Source organism: Cenococcum geophilum (assembly GCF_001692895.1).
Source record: "Cenococcum geophilum 1.58 unplaced genomic scaffold K441scaffold_31, whole genome shotgun sequence".
Classification (NCBI taxonomy): Eukaryota; Fungi; Ascomycota; class Dothideomycetes; order Gloniales; family Gloniaceae; genus Cenococcum; species Cenococcum geophilum.
In genome coordinates this window covers 72,183-88,021 of record NW_027137589.1, presented here as the reverse complement: position 1 = coordinate 88,021, position 15,839 = coordinate 72,183, and the positions used below count along the sequence as shown (strand labels likewise).

Here is a 15,839-nt window from a genome sequence, read left to right as displayed (position 1 = left end):
AAATAATTACGTCCTAAACTTTAGCCTTAAGTCCCTATTTATACTATACTATAAGCGCCCTATTATTCTACTTAACTTATATTACTAACGTTTGGAACTACGTTGTGTATTTAATAGCTAAGGTTTATTACGTAATATCTTAAAGTTTTCTTTCTACTATAGTCGTTGCCTCCGGATCTCCGAACATTTGTATAAGTTACTCTATAAATTTATTCTAGCTTAAGAACATAAACCATACTTCCTGGTTTGTTGTTGTTATTCTATTTACTTATATCTCTATAAGGTAAGGCTTAAACTATTTAAGTGCTCTTCCTAATAAGAATAATCCTGCATACGCTATTTAATCCATAAGTATTGCCAGCTTTGCTCCCTCTTACGTAACCTTAAAGTACATTTATGTAAGGAATCCTTTAAGCTTCAATCTCTCTCCTAAAAATCTTTTGATTAATAGTAACTTAACCTTTACTACTCCTATCCCGTTAATCCATTATTCCAGTGCCGTATTATTTTCTGTTAGTTAATTAACTATCTCTTATAGTTATCCAACTGTTACAGGTTGCTGTAAGTTAGTATCTGCTATATTAGTATCACCTCCTGACCTTAAAGTAGTTGCCGCCGTCGATGGCGTTGTAGTGGCTGCTTTTAGTAGCATATTATTTGACTTCTGTATTTATTACCGTAACTAGGTAGTGATTATATAACGGAACCTTATAGTAAGTACTACGGTGGGCTCGTTATTGGGCTAGGTATATAGGTAAAATAAATTAAGTTAACAATATAATAACAACTAGTGGAGTGGTTGCCCAATAGATTAACTTTAATTATATTCTAAGAATTACTACAAGGAAGGAACTATCTAGGTAGGGACTAAGGGTCCTTAAATACACAACCGTACTCCTAAGAAAGTCATTACTCTATCTACTCTGTCTGCTCTATCCGCTCTATTATAGATTATACAGATTATACAGATTATATAGATTACATTATGTGACTCTGCTTACCATTCCTTGTTATATAGTTCCACGGGTTCCATCCTAGACCGTGCCTATATTAACCAACTAGCTTCTTCCGACTCTTCTCTAAGTAGTCGTAATATCGTACTTAAAGCGTCCGTAACATAAGGAAGGAACTATCTAGGTAGGGACTAAGGGTCCTTAAATACACAACCGTACTCCTATAAAATCCTTCTTATACGTAATATACGTGCGCTTTATTTGCTCTGTTACGGATTATATAGATCCTATAGATCCTATAGATTATATTATATAACCTTAGTTACCATTCCTCGTTATATAGCTCTACTAGATCCATCCTAAACCATGCTTTTATTAACTAACTAGCTTCTTCTAACTCTTCTCTAAGTAGTTATAACATTATACTTAAAGCGTCCGTAATAGTAAAAGGCTTTCTAAAGTAGATTATATAATTTATCTAAAGTAGATTATATAATTTATCTAAAGGTTTATAGGTTAGAAAGAAATATTACTAGTCTTTAGCAGATACTAGAGCCCCCCTATTATAGTTATAATAGGAATACTATAAGGATTACCCCTCTCGCCTATACTCTTCCTTTTCTTTATAAGTAACCTACTTAACTTTTTTAAGAAAGGGGCGACCTAGGGAATAGGCTTTATTAATAATATAAACCTAATTATATACAGGCTATTAGCCGTAAAGAATTATAGAATGCTAGAGAAAGCTTATAATACCTATATAAAATAGGTAAGATAATATAGAGTCTAATTCTTACTAGAGAAATACCAGCTAATCCATTTTATAAGAAAATGTAACTAATCTACAGATCTCTAGTATATAATCCGCATTTAAGGCTTTAGGGGTTAACTAGTTTAGGGCCTAAGGGTATTAGAAGTATAGGTAGATAGTAAGCTCTAGTAAAGCGTATATATAGCGTAAGCGGCCTATAAGGGCTAAGTATAGTATATTGCATTATCTAGGATTATTAATTTTATATAGGGCCTATACTTTTAGAGGTTACGCCTACTATATATAGCAGTTATCTAGCCAACCATAATATATAGGTCCAGTATTTAGGCCATTAGAGAATCTAAAAAATTCCCCCCTAAGTTACTCCTTAAACCACTCTAAAAGGTCTAAATAGCCTACTTTTAGAGTATAATAGGCGGATATAAGCGAACGGCCACAGTACTACTTAAGAAGGAAGCTAATATTCCCCCCTTATAACTATATATTAAAGCCGCTGTAATATAAAGGGCCTAAAATAAACGTAACTTTAATATTATAAAGTATATTAAGACACGCCTAAATAAACTATAGAGGGACCCTAGGGCGCCCTATAAGAGAATAAACTAATAACCCTAAAGTAGGAAAGATATATTAGAGAAACAGGTAAAGAAAGTAAAAAAAAAAATAGTGCTACTTTAGGGCCTAGGCCTATATAGAGGAGGAAGAAAGACGTATAAGAGGCCAATAAAGATAATAGTAAGAGAGAGAAAGGAGCTAAAGTTGTAACGGAACCTTGTAGCTGGAACTACGATAGGCTCGTTAATAGGCTAGGTGTATAGGAAATGCAAAGATAGTAGTTAATAACGGATAATAACTAGTAGAGTAGTTGCCTAATAAATTAACTCTAATTATATTCTAAGAATTACTATAAGGAAGGAACTATCTAGGTAGGGACTAAGGGTCCTTAAATATACAACCGTACTCCTATAAAATTCTTCTTATACGTAATATATGTGTTATATATAAGGTATATAAGTTCCCTTTATTCCTTTTATATACTATATAGCATATTATATAACCTTAGTTACTATTTCTTGTTATATAGTTTTACCGGATCTATCCTAGACTATACTTATATTAACTAACTAGCTTCTTCTAACTCTTCTCTAAGTAGTTATAATATTGTACTTAAAGCGTCCNTAATACTATNNCCCTCCTCTNTATNTTTATNNTTAAAGATTNNNANNATCTCTAAGTTATTTANTAGAGGTATAATATCCGTCTAATTAATTTAGTTAATATTATTACTTATTATACCTAAAGCTTCTTCTTCTTTATACGCGCAACGTTATACCCGCACTATTACTACTATATTATTGCTTAGTAAAATTATACTATCTTTATATTCTTATTATATGAAAGAGGGGTTAGTTTATATTACGTTAGCAAGTCCTTTATCTCGGCAACCCTCCTCTTATTTAGAGTGCACTAAAGTAAATATTTAGTTGTCCTATAACGTTTACTCTATTTCTAACACTAAATATACACATCCTATAACTCTTAATAGTCTTTAAGTTTTCTAAGTAATTTGTTATAGGGTTTTATATTTAATCTACTACTATAAAGCTTAATAGTAATCTAGCGTAGGCTCTTACTAAGCTTAAGTATTCCCGTAACGCGGAATAAAAGGCCCTAAATACTTATATTGCGGCGTCTGCTTAGCTACTTTATCTTAAAAAAGTACGTAAGAAGGTTTATTCTAAGGAGTAGAAACTTATAAAATAAGGTCTTTAGGAACTAGGTAATAAGAGAACTAACTCTCCTCCTATAGTAAAGGGAATAACTCTAAGTAGTTTAGCAGTCGCTCTTCCTAGGTCCCCCTTAGGTAACTTATTCTTTAATAATCCTTCCTTATTAATATTGCCTGACCTATTTTCTTCTAATACTCCTATACCTTTCCTATAGCATTTTTTAAATTCTCTAGTAGCTCCTAGGTAGTCTTAGTATAGCCTATCTACTTAACCTTATATTATATTTTATTATCAATGTCCTTATAACTAACAATTTTTAAAACTTACTATTTATCTTTTTCCTATCCTTTATACGTGTCTACTTCGTAAACTAGTGGCTTAATATTCCTATATACTAGCTCTAGTATCGCGATATACTGTATAGGGTAGATCTTTATTTTAGCTAGTAGGTTTAGCTTAAATGTAACTAGTAAAATCCTTTATATAATTTCAAAAGGTCCTAGTCTAATATAGTCTAACTTCTTACTTAGTTATTAACTCTTAAAATTTTTATATAGTAGCTATACTTTATCTCCCTCCTTAAGATCTAGTCCCTTAGATCTCTTAGCGTCGTAGTATTTTTTTATTCTTTACTATACTACCTTAGCTATTTCCGTAAGGTTTATATAAAGATTTATTAAAGTCTCCATCCTTTACTTAGCTCTACTACTCGTTTTCTTTACTTAATATAGCAATAATAATATTCTTAGCTTATATCCGTAATTCGCCTTAAATAGTAATATACCCATTCCTTCTTATAGTGTTGCATTATATATAAACTATATAACTAGTAATAACAATACCTAATTATTTTATACGTAATTAATATAATGCCTTAAATACTGCTCTAGTGTCTAGTTTAATCTTTCCGTTTAACTATCTATCTACAGATAATATATAGTAGAAGTTGCTACTTAAACTCCTTATTCCGCTAAAAATACCTCCTAAAATACTATTATAAATCTTAGATCTCTATCTAATATAATTTTACTTAGTGCTCTATATCTTATAAATACTTCTTTAATATAAATTTTAGCAACATCTTCCGCTGAGATTTCTTCCGTATATGCTATAAAGTATCCCCACTTTATAAGCTTATCTACTATTACTAAGATTATATTATAATCTTATCCGGTAATAGGATCTCTTAATTTTAGCAACTTAATAATAAAGTCCCATAATATAACCTCCTATAGTCTCTTTAGTATTTTAATAGGTTATAGCCCTCTATACGGCTTATATATTATTAGTTTATTCCTTTAGTAATCTAAATACTCCTTAATAACCTTTCTAGCTATTTTTTAGATTTTATTAATAATATACTCCTCCTAGAGTCTTAATACTAAGCCTATAGCTCCGTTATATCCTTAAGTTAGTCCCTTATAGAAGTCCTCTATAAACTACTCTACTATGCTTTTTAGGATATACTTTACTTTTTGGTTTTTATATATATCTAACTGCGAATCTTCTAGCTATACTTTTAGAATTTTCTATACCTAAAAGCTTTCTAGTAACTTATAAACTCCTTTTAGTTTATCTTCTTAAGTTACTATAATTTTTAGGTAATTATACCTAATTAATCCGTCTATATCTTTTTATAGTAAAGCCCCTAATAGCTTCTTATTATTTTATAGTTTAGCTTTTTAACTTAACATATTAGCCCGCGTATTATCTGTACCCTTAGTATACTAAATCTTAAAATAGTATTCTGTAAGCATCTCTACCCATCTAACCAATCTTTAGTTAAGTTCCTTTATTATTAAGAATCCTATTAGGTTTTTATAATCTATTTTAACTATAAATAGTTTCTTTATACCTTATAAAAACGCTTTTTATTTTTTTAGTACTGTAACTATACCTAATAACTCCTTATTATAGATGTTATAGTTTAACTCTAGTAGTATTATTTTCCAACTATAATATGCCACTAGATGCTATCTATTTAGATACTTTTATATAAAATATACTCCTAGTATAAAGTCTAATATATCTATTTCTATAACTATTTCTAGTCCTAGTTAATAGATCTTAAGAACTAGCTCCTAGGTAAATAACCTTTTAACTTCCTTAAATAGTTCTTATTACTCCTTTCCCTATACCTATACTTCTTCTTTCTTTATTAATTGTATAAATAGCTTAATATCTTTTAACTACTACGCTATAAACCTTCTATAGTAATTATAAAACCTTAAAAATAATCTTAATTATATAACGTTCTCTAGTTCTTACTAATTCACTATAGCCTTAATCTTCTTTAGATCTATACTAAGTTAGCCTAGTTTAATAATAAATTCTATAAAATTAGTCTTCCTAGTAAAGAACTTATATTTCTTAATTGCTACTAGTATCTATTCCTTTTATAGTCTCTTTAAAACCCATTTAATATATTCCCCGTATTCTTCCTTAGTTATTAAGTAGATAATAATATCGTTAAGGTATACCATAACAAATTCATCTAAGTATTCTTCTAATATATTATTAATCCGCTTCTAAAACGTTGCTAGTGCGTTTATAAGCCTAAATTATATAACTAATAGTTTATATAGTCCTTCCTTTAACCTAAAGGCTGCCTTTTATTTATTACCTTCCTTAATTTTAATTTAATAGTACGCCTATCTTAGATCTATCTTTATAAAGATTTACGCATTACCTATTCTATCTTAGATTTCGCTAATTAAGGGTAAAGGATACCTATCCTTTTTAGTAATGCTGTTTAACTGTTTATAGTTAATGCATAGCCTTAGTTTACTATTTTTCTTTAGTATAAATAGTACTAGATAACCCACTAATAACTGCGATGGTCTAATATATCCCTTTTATAAGTTCTCTTAGATAAACTCTTTTAATACTCTACCTTCTTCTTTAGTAAGCTTATAGATTAGAAAGAACCTTAAACTTATTCCTAATTTTAATTCTATTTTATAGTCCTATACTATATACTCTAACAGCTTTTTACTTTTTAGTAACTATAGTTTCTTGCTATACTTATAGTATCTCTTTAGTATATAGCTTAGCCCTTTTTCTGTTTCTTTATAGGTTGCTTCTACTTAGTACTATACTAACTTAGCTTATTATTATATCTTACGGCGTTAAGTATCCCTAATATTAACCTAACCTGTAATTTAATCAATCTTTAGATTATATTTTTATAACCAAGGCATTCCTAATACTGCTTTATTATTCCCTAATGGTAATATATTAAAAGACATCTCAATTTATGTTCCCTTAATAGTTAGCTAAATAGGTCCTGTTTTAAGATTAATAATGCCTCCTTTATAGGCTATTAGATCTCCTAAAATTATCACTAATAGATAAGAACGTTCCTTCTACCTATATAGTAACCCTATTTTTTTAACTGCTGCTAACAAAATATAGTTCCTTATTACTCCACTATCTATTAATGCCTTAAACTATTAATCTTACCATTTAACTCGTAAATTTAGGTGTTATTCTTAAATTCCTTTAAGGGTCTAAGGCTCTACTACTAGCTCCCTTTAATTCTGTAGGCCTCTACTTTTCCTAACTATTAGCTACTAGATCCTATTTATACTTAGTTTAACTTAGGCTAATACTTAGTTTGTTTTTTGTCTTTAATATACTATAGACAGGTATTTTCTAAATATTCCTACTATTATTATCCTTCTAGGCATTCTTCCGTAAGGAATCTTTCTAGTTAAAATATTAAGTCCCCTTATTCTTAAACTTCTACTAGGTGCTAACTATGCATATACTTAGCGTCTTAATACTTTACTTTATCTGTTATCTAATATATCCTTATTAGATACTTCTAATTTTTATTCTTTAGTGCTTTATATATATTACATATATTATCCATATATACTATCTATAATAGTATATAATATGCTTAATATCTTAGGTTAACTCTTAGCTTATTTTTATCTTTAAGTTTAAACCTTTCTTATATTAATCTAAGCGTTATAACTTTATTTACGGGTATTAAGATTCGCCTTTTACTTCTCTAGTCCTCTAATTGCTTCTTTAGATCCTTTAATATTATAATTAAGGCTCCCTTAATATAAGTTATAGCCTTCTCTATAATTAGGTGGTTTTAGATAACTTTTTCATCTAACTACATATAGAAATCTTCCCACTTATTATTATGTCATTGCCTATACCACTTTTAGTATAGCTGCTTAAGTATATACGGCTCATTGATAAGGAAATATCTCTTTATTACTACGTCGTAACAGCCTTTAGTATATTATTCCTTAAACCTAGTAAAAATCCCTAGATCCTCTTCTTATTCCAGTTTAATAAGCCACTTAGCTCTTAGTGTGCCTGCTTTAGGCCTATTAGTAATTCTTTATACTAGCGCTCTATCCTTTATACGTCCTAATATATTAGATTTCTTATCTAGTTTCTGTTCTTGCTATAAGGTAATTCTTGCTCTAAATTCCTCTATAGTTTCCTTTATGTCGCGTCTTATGAGTAGATCCTTAAAGTCTCCTTACTTCTTAATCTTAGTATTAGTTTTTTAATCTTTAGGCCGAACACTATATTCCCTTAGTAAGTCTTTTAGGTTTATATATCTGTCTCCTAGTCTAACTACTATTTATATTATAGATTTTCTAATCTATAAAGAAGCCTCTTACCTCTTACTTATAGGTATTTTAATTCGCACTCTAAATTCTTGGTCCCTTGGATTCTTTAATTCCAAGCTTACCTCTAACTTAAGTTTAGCTCTCGCCTTAGTCTAACTAGGCGTCCGTAGTATTCTTATTTTATTTTAAGAGTCTTAAATCTTACTTATCTTGTCTTAAGAATCTTATGCTGTTAGGAATTCTTATCCCGAGCTCATTTATATGTCTTTAAACTAAGCTACTGCCCTACTCTATCGGTTTTTATCCGTTATAGGTCCTTAGGTATGCCTTATCTCACTCTAAGAATCTTAGTTATCTCTTATCTCGTCTTAAGAATCTTAAGCCTTTAGCCTTTTGCCTTTATTAAGTGCCAAAGTGGTTTACTATCCTACTTCTCTTACGTCTCGTGAAGCGATAGATATTATATTTAGTGGGGTCTCGATCCTTACTAATATTCCCTATTTTATAGTGGAATCATCCTCTACCTCTAGTATAATATCTTTAAGGTCTGTGTACTCCTAGTAAGCCGCCTTTATTGCCTTATTATTATAGAATGTTTCGCCTATATTAAACTTATTATCCTTAATATCCGATCTACGAACTAGTTTATTAGTTCCTCTATACTCTATAAATTTTAGCTCCTATAGCTAATAGCTTACGCCGTACTTAGCGTCTTTATAAATTTAGTATATGTTATTATAATAAAACGCGAAACTTCTAATTAAATATTCTTTTGTTCCTCGTAGTATACTATTATCCCTCTATACGTATGTGTCTTCTACTATTAGCCTAGTTCCCTTTATTACATAGTAATTCTAACCATCTTTATAATCCCTTGCGAAGTAATCCTGTTTTTTATAATTTATATAAGCTCCGTCTCTAAACTATTAACTTTACTGTAGAGTCCGCCTAAACGTCTTCTGCTATTAAGATCCCTAGCTTAGCCTTTACTCCTTAGTTCTATAATTACTAGATCCTTAACCTTTAGGTTTCTATAGTTTTTTACTCTATCTCTTATAGGCTTCTTTAGTACCACTTAGGTCTATTAGCTCTGCGCTATACCATAATTTCTAACTTAGCTTTAGTTATTGCGTGCTCTGCGTCTTATATAACTATAGAACTCTATCCTAACCTCTCTTAGTCTATTCCCTTTAGTAGATCCTATTATTAATCTTTATCACTTAATCTATTAGTTCCTTTAGAGTATCCGTATCTTCTATTAAAATAATTACGTCCTAGACTTTAGCCTTAAGTCCCTACTTATACTATGCTATAAGCGCCCTATTATTCTACTTAACTTATATTACTAATATTTAAAATTATATTATGTACTTAATTGCTAAGGTTTACTATATAATGTCTTAGAGTTTTCTTTCCGTTATGGTTACTGCCTCTAGGTCTTTAAATATTTATATAAGTCGTTCTACAAATCCGTTCTAGCTTAAAAACATAAACCGTACTTCTTAGTTTGTAGTTATTATTCCGTTTACTTATATCTCTATAAGGTAAAGCTTAAACCATTTAAGTGCTCTTTTTATTAAGAATAACCCTATATACGCTATTTAATCTATAGGTATCACCAGCTTTGCTCCCTTTTACGTAACTTTAAAATGTATTTGCGTAAGGAATCCTTTAAGCTTTAATCTCTCTCCTAAGAATCTTTTAATTAATAGTAACTTAACCTTTACTACGCCTATTCCGTTAATCCTTTATTTAAGTACTACATTGTTCTCTATTAACTAGTTAACTATTTCTTATAATTGTCCTACCGTTATAGGTTGTTGCGAGTTAGTGTCCGCTATATTAGTGTCACCCCCTAACCTTAACGTAGTTGCCGCCGTTGATGGCGTTATAGTGGCTGCTTTTAGTGGCATATTGTTTAACTTTCTATATTTAATACCGTAACTAGGTAGTGATTATATAACGGAACCTTATAGTAGGAACTACGATGGGCTCGTTAATAGGCTAGGTGTATAGGAAATGTAAAAACAGTAGTTAATAACAGATAATAACTGGTGGAGTGGTTGCCTAATAGATTAACTCTAATTATATTCTAAGAATTACTATAAGGAAGGAACTATCTAGGTAGGGACTAAGGGTCCTTAAATACACAACCGTACTCCTATAAAATCCTTCTTATACGTAATATACGTAAAGTACGTAAAGTACGTAAGTTCCCTTTGTTTCTTTTGTATACTACGTAGCACATTATATAACCTTAGTTACCATTCCTCATCATATAGTTCTACCGGATCCATCCTAAACCGTGCTTGTATTAACCAACTAGCTTCTTCCAACTCTTCTCTAAGTAGTCGTAATATTGTACTTAAAGCGTCCGTAACAAAAGTAGAGTATAAAAGAATGCTAAAAAACTATCCACTATAATATAATACTAGTTAGACTAATGCTAAAGAGGTATATAGGAGTTAAAGGTATAGAGGCTAACTAAAGTAAGAAGAACCTAAGCTATAGTATAGTTAATGCTATAGGGGGTAAATACTCTAGGGCTCTAAGAAGGCCTAATAAAGGTAGAAAATATAATAGTAATATTCTTAAGAATAGGAATAATAGGACTAAAAGACTGGCTCTACTAGGTAGGTATCTTAATAGGTAGCCTAAGATATAAATATAGCTAGCTAAGACAGACACTAAAATATATAATACTATTATGCCCCTTATATACTAACTAAGAAGTAATACTTTTAGTAGCTAGTATAGAGAACTATAATATACTACTCTTAATATAAAAAGGCCTTAAGGCGGTTACCTAGTGGCTTATTAGCTAAAATATACTAAACCAGTTTTAGGTTATAAGGGAAATAGTAATAAAGGGTAGAAAGGCGAGTAACGGCGCCCCTTAATAACTCTACAGTAGTAGAGTAAAGTTTGCGATACTAGCGCGTCCGTAAGCTTGTTACGGCAGCAGTAGTTCCTAAAAAGGTTAAAAAGTAAGGTAGTAGGAGCACTATAGGTAACTTATAGGCGCCCCGCAGGCGCTTTATAGGCGAGTCCTAAAAGGCAGAAAGATAGATTACGGGGTTTTCTTAAATAGAGTTTTCTCCCCATATATATATAAGGAGTAGTCCGCGTAGGCCCAATAGGGATCTAAATTGGACGTTAAGCAATAAATTATTATTATAGCCTATTTACTTAACCTTATACTATATTTTATTATCTATATCCTTATAACTAATAATTCTTTAAACTTACTATTTATTTTCTTTTTGTCCTTTATATATATCTGCTTTATAGACTAGTGGCTTAATATCTCCGTATACTAGCTCTAGTATCGCGATATACTATATAGGGTAGATTTTTATCTTTATTAGTAAGTTTAGTTAATATATAACTTCTAAAATCTTTATATAATAGCTATACTTTATTCCCCTCCTTAAGATCTAGTCCCTTAGATCTCTTAGTATTATAATACCTTTTAATTTTTCCTTATACTAGTTTTGCTATTATATAGAGGTCCTTATAAAGATTTATTAAAGTCTTTATTATTTACTTAGTATAGTAATAATAATGTCCTCTAGAATTACTACTTGCAAACACAATAAGCCCTATAAGAATGATGAGACTGATAGCTTGGATAAACTTACTTTACTAATGGTGGCTGAGCTGATTGTATTGATAACTTAATGAAGTGTCGAAGTGCGACGATTGGAAGCCAAATACGGCGAAAGTATCTTAACCCAAGTATCTAAGCCCATATTGTCTCTCAACGAGCATTTAGTGAGAAGCGAGAAGTATAAGGATATCGTCGAGCCTATCCCTAATTTCACAGAAGATGGGGTTCGCAAAGTGTTTAATCGCATAAAAATAAAGGCAAAAAGTACACTGCTTAACGCTTTCGGTAAAGCCAAATATATATATATTTATTCTTACTTAATGTCTGATCCCCGTTCCGGTCCATGCAGACGAATACCGTTAAGTTAGGTACAAAAAACCTCCAAGGGAGACGTGAGTGGCAATACAGCATGTATCCTTCCAGGTAGCACCTGTACTACATCGACGAGAGGAAAAGGCACCGTAGGTCACCGCTCGGAGACGGTCTCCTGGACCAAGACTTGATCTCCAGATTGCCTATATTGCCCTGTCTGCCATTCGTACCATGCTTCCATTTAATTTGTAAATGCCGTAAATTTGAGTTATCCTGCCCTTGCTCCCATTTGAATGCCCTGTGTGTGTGTGTGTGTGTATACGCCTGCGGTCCTCCTGCTTGCAGCATGATTTCCACCCCAAAGGAACAGCGGGACGTGTAGAAAAAGATCTAGGTGCCTTATCCTAAGGGCCCAACCTAGGTCCCCTATTCTCTATCTCCTGCATCCAATAAGTGCGCTCAGCTTAGTACTAGTAGTAGGGGTACACTAAGCCCCTACATCTGAGTACTTATGCTGCCAACAGTACCATAATATAGCTGGGTGGATTAAGGTATAGAGGAGGACGGAATACCGCACGGTAAGTCTAGGCTGTCGGGTAGGTAAGCCAAATATATACCTCCTGATTCTGGGAAAATTCTCTATGCTTGTAACTTAATTGGTAGTGTTTTTATGTGCTCTACGTAAAGAGAACTAAATGGCTTACATTGGAGAAAAAGAATAACTGGAGTAAGCGCAAAATTTTTAAGAAAATGTATTATTTAAATCTTTGCAGCTCTCATTCCTAGCTAAAGGCAGAGTGCCAGAGGTAACGTGGCCCCGCCCGAGTTAGAGCTCTTGCTAAAATAAGTATAGTGGTTAATGGGTTAGACTTGAAAAATTCATGGTATCTAATGCCTTCGGGCGCGCAAGTTCGATCCTTGCCTCTGTCGAGTTTATTTTTTTTTTGCGCCATATTGGTAGGGTACGTGGATATCTATGGGAGCTTCCTGAGATTACGTGATAGCTTCTCTTGTTGTATATATTTTGTCTCAGCATGCTCAGACCAAGAAACCGATGAATGTCCGCTGCGCGGATTATCGAATATCCGCAAGCTAACCTATTCGATCGATCCATCTGTTCCTTGGTCTAAGCCACTTTAACAAGCTCTTAGAAGCTAAGCCGCTCTATTTATATAAGGCAAACTATTAACTTTAACGAAATTAATATAAGTGTTACGGCACTGACCTAACGCATACTGTTTCATACTGTCTCGTACTATTTCCTACTGTTGGCTAGCCCACTACTAGTGCCTCGGTGGCCGGCCCTACTATTTATATACAATACCCCCTTTCCACCTTCTTCTCCTCTTTATACCACAACGTAGTTATTTAGTCTACTTTATTGTAGCACTGTAATAGTTTATAATATATTTAATTTGCGCCCTATCGCGATTACTAATTCCTTATACCCTAGCTAATTAACCTCCGCCCTAGAGTAATCGCGACTTATACGCGCCTTTACTAAAACTAATACGTTCCTAGCACAGTTCTAAAATAATCCTTAGTTTTTACCTAACGCCTAGATAGGCGATATTAATAACGCCGAAATAGCTAAAACTGTAACGAAGCCTTGTAGGAAATACTACGGTAGACTTATTAATGGGCTGGGTATATAGGTATAGGCCTCCCTGTGTGGTCTAAGTATGTTAAGACAAGTATATATTCTTATCCTTCGTGACTTCTCTGCCTAATAGAGTCTATATACAAAGGGGTGCTAACGCACCGTAGCCGAAGCGAACTAGGGAACGGTCTACCCTACCGTACTATACGAGGGTATCACTATATCCTACTCTTTACTATATCATCGTCCTCTTCTATTAACTCTTCTATAACTTATACCTGGCTTACTTACTCTATATAGTATACCCTAGTAATATCCCTTATAGCTAGCTAAAACGGTAGCTAATTTATAAAGTATTATTAATTTAATAAAACCCTTTAGTTACTACTTAAGTAAGAAGTATAAGTCTTATAATAAGCACGCATATTAAATAAACCTTATATTATAAAGTAAGTATAAGCGACAATAATATATAGCGAAGTAGATATTATTAAGCTATGTATATAGACTACGTGGTAAAGTTAAGACGTTGTGTAGAGAAAGAAAGCAAGAAAATAGAAGGAAAGGGGTATATTATATTACTTAGTTACTAGGTTAATAGGTACTGTATTATATATAGGGCATATAATAGTGCTAGAGCGCGTCTTCTACTATATTCTACTAAGTTCTACTATGACCAGTCCAGGTGAGGTAGTCTCTATAGAAGAGACTTATTTAACTTCTAAAAATCACATGAAACAGCACGTACGACAATGACGTATATGCGACTTAATGACTAATACGGCATGAGGGCACTCCTCTCCATGCGCTCATGCTGATATTAGTACTGCGCCTAGGAAGCCGAATAATGTGCAGAGCTTTGCTTGATGTACTATCTTCGTGCTGACGAGATTACAAGAGGTAAGCTGAAGAGAGCGCAGGCTAGTTGGTAGCACATATGCTCGGAGAGTGCGATCCAACGCCGTGGCTATAAGTATGATGAGAGGGCTTAAATACGTAGATAGAATTCTTTACATACGGTCCATAACTTTGACTTCTTCCACTGTTTTGTGCGGAAATCGAGAGGAAATCTACCATCGGCACACATTTTTGGCTGCAGCCGACCGCATCTTGCAGCGCAAGTGATTTGTCCATTAACGAACTGCGCAAAGAAGATTTGTTCTAGGAGGAAAATGAGCGTCAGTGTTGCTGCATGCATGTTTTCTCATAAGATGTTTTCAACCTTCGCACAAGATCATCAGTATTTTGCTAGTTGCCACCCATCATTATTTCTTGGTCGTATCCAGGTGGATAAGGTCCTCGTGAGTGCGAACGATTCGCGAAGGGCCCCATCCCTATTGCTCCAAAATATTCTAGGCCGTCCATACCCATTCGACACGCGTCGAAGGCGGCATTCATACTACGGGGATCTCGAGGGTCCATCTCGTAAGGCGACGGAGGTGAGGATCGATGGTAGTCATCAAGAGATAATAGTGGACGTAGAGAGGCTATCGTGGAAGGAATAACCGAGGCTCTGAAACTCGTAATTTCGAGCAATTGTGCAAAGGTTGGAGATGGGAGAGGAGCTGCCAATTCTTTATAGAGCCAACGGATGCCTTATAGTATTTGGTGAATGGGCAAACTCCCCGAGCTCGTTGACGCAAACTCGAAATTAAAATGAATATAACACTATAAACGAACGGCTGGAATGACACAGCATAACAGAAGCACGGTAGAAAGTAGGTGCATATCGATGACTTCGAAAATAAGCATCATGTGTTAGAACAAACGAGCATTGGTTAGACTGGATTTGGTAAATTACTTCTGTTCCACAGTTGGCGGTTAGTGTACTATAGAGGGCCCTCGACAATGATTACGTAGTTTCCGAAGCGAAAAGGTCGAAAGTGGCTTTGACCACGAGCTGAGGCGGTCAAATACTGTGAACCGTTCGGCGTAACTTGACCTGTGTGGGGTGTGCAAGTGAGCAAACATTTCCTCTGGGATGGGATACTATTCAATGATAGGACGAGAACAGGCCCGATTTAGAGAGATTGGTATAACAGATATCAGCAAAGACCAGAGCGGAGGTTTTCCACACCGGAGACGACCGGATGTTCCAGAGTCATTGCACAAACTGGAGGGAACCAAATCATAGAACATGTTTGAAACAGTTTGATATTCTTAGGATTCTGAATATGTCCATGAAATGGCTTCATTCACTGCGTCAGACTGCATGTTGGGGTGTTAGAACCTATAAAGACCAGGTTTAGCGCGCGAGGCGA

The 15,839-nt window shown here is 33.3% G+C and overlaps 1 protein-coding gene and 1 pseudogene across 2 annotated transcripts; one reads left to right on the top strand and one right to left on the bottom strand.

Moving 5' to 3' along the window:
* Positions 1-12,815: 12,815 nt before the first annotated feature.
* K441DRAFT_t22 lies at positions 12,816-12,908 on the top strand (annotated as a pseudogene). Its single transcript has one exon. The product of its transcript is annotated as a tRNA-OTHER (tRNA).
* Positions 12,909-14,217: 1,309 nt separating this feature from the next.
* Positions 14,218-15,768, bottom strand: K441DRAFT_706545 (uncharacterized protein). The gene is made up of 5 exons (XM_067653668.1): positions 15,259-15,768; positions 14,838-15,065; positions 14,653-14,739; positions 14,597-14,620; positions 14,218-14,545 (listed from the first exon to the last, which is right to left on the bottom strand). The coding sequence occupies exons 1-5, from the start codon at positions 15,275-15,277 to the stop codon at positions 14,388-14,390; spliced, it is 516 nt and encodes a 171-aa protein (XP_067502057.1). The 5' UTR covers positions 15,278-15,768; the 3' UTR covers positions 14,218-14,387.
* Between the last annotated feature and the right edge of the window lie 71 nt (positions 15,769-15,839).

Excerpts from the sequence above, each read along its gene's own strand:
- K441DRAFT_706545 (XM_067653668.1), bottom strand. Across the intron at positions 14,740-14,837 it reads CGACCAAGAAATAATGATGG|AACAAATCTTCTTTGCGCAG; the intron begins GTGGCAACTAGC and ends TTTTCCTCCTAG. Across the intron at positions 14,546-14,596 it reads AGAAGTCAAAGTTATGGACC|CCACGGCGTTGGATCGCACT; the intron begins GTATGTAAAGAA and ends TCATACTTATAG.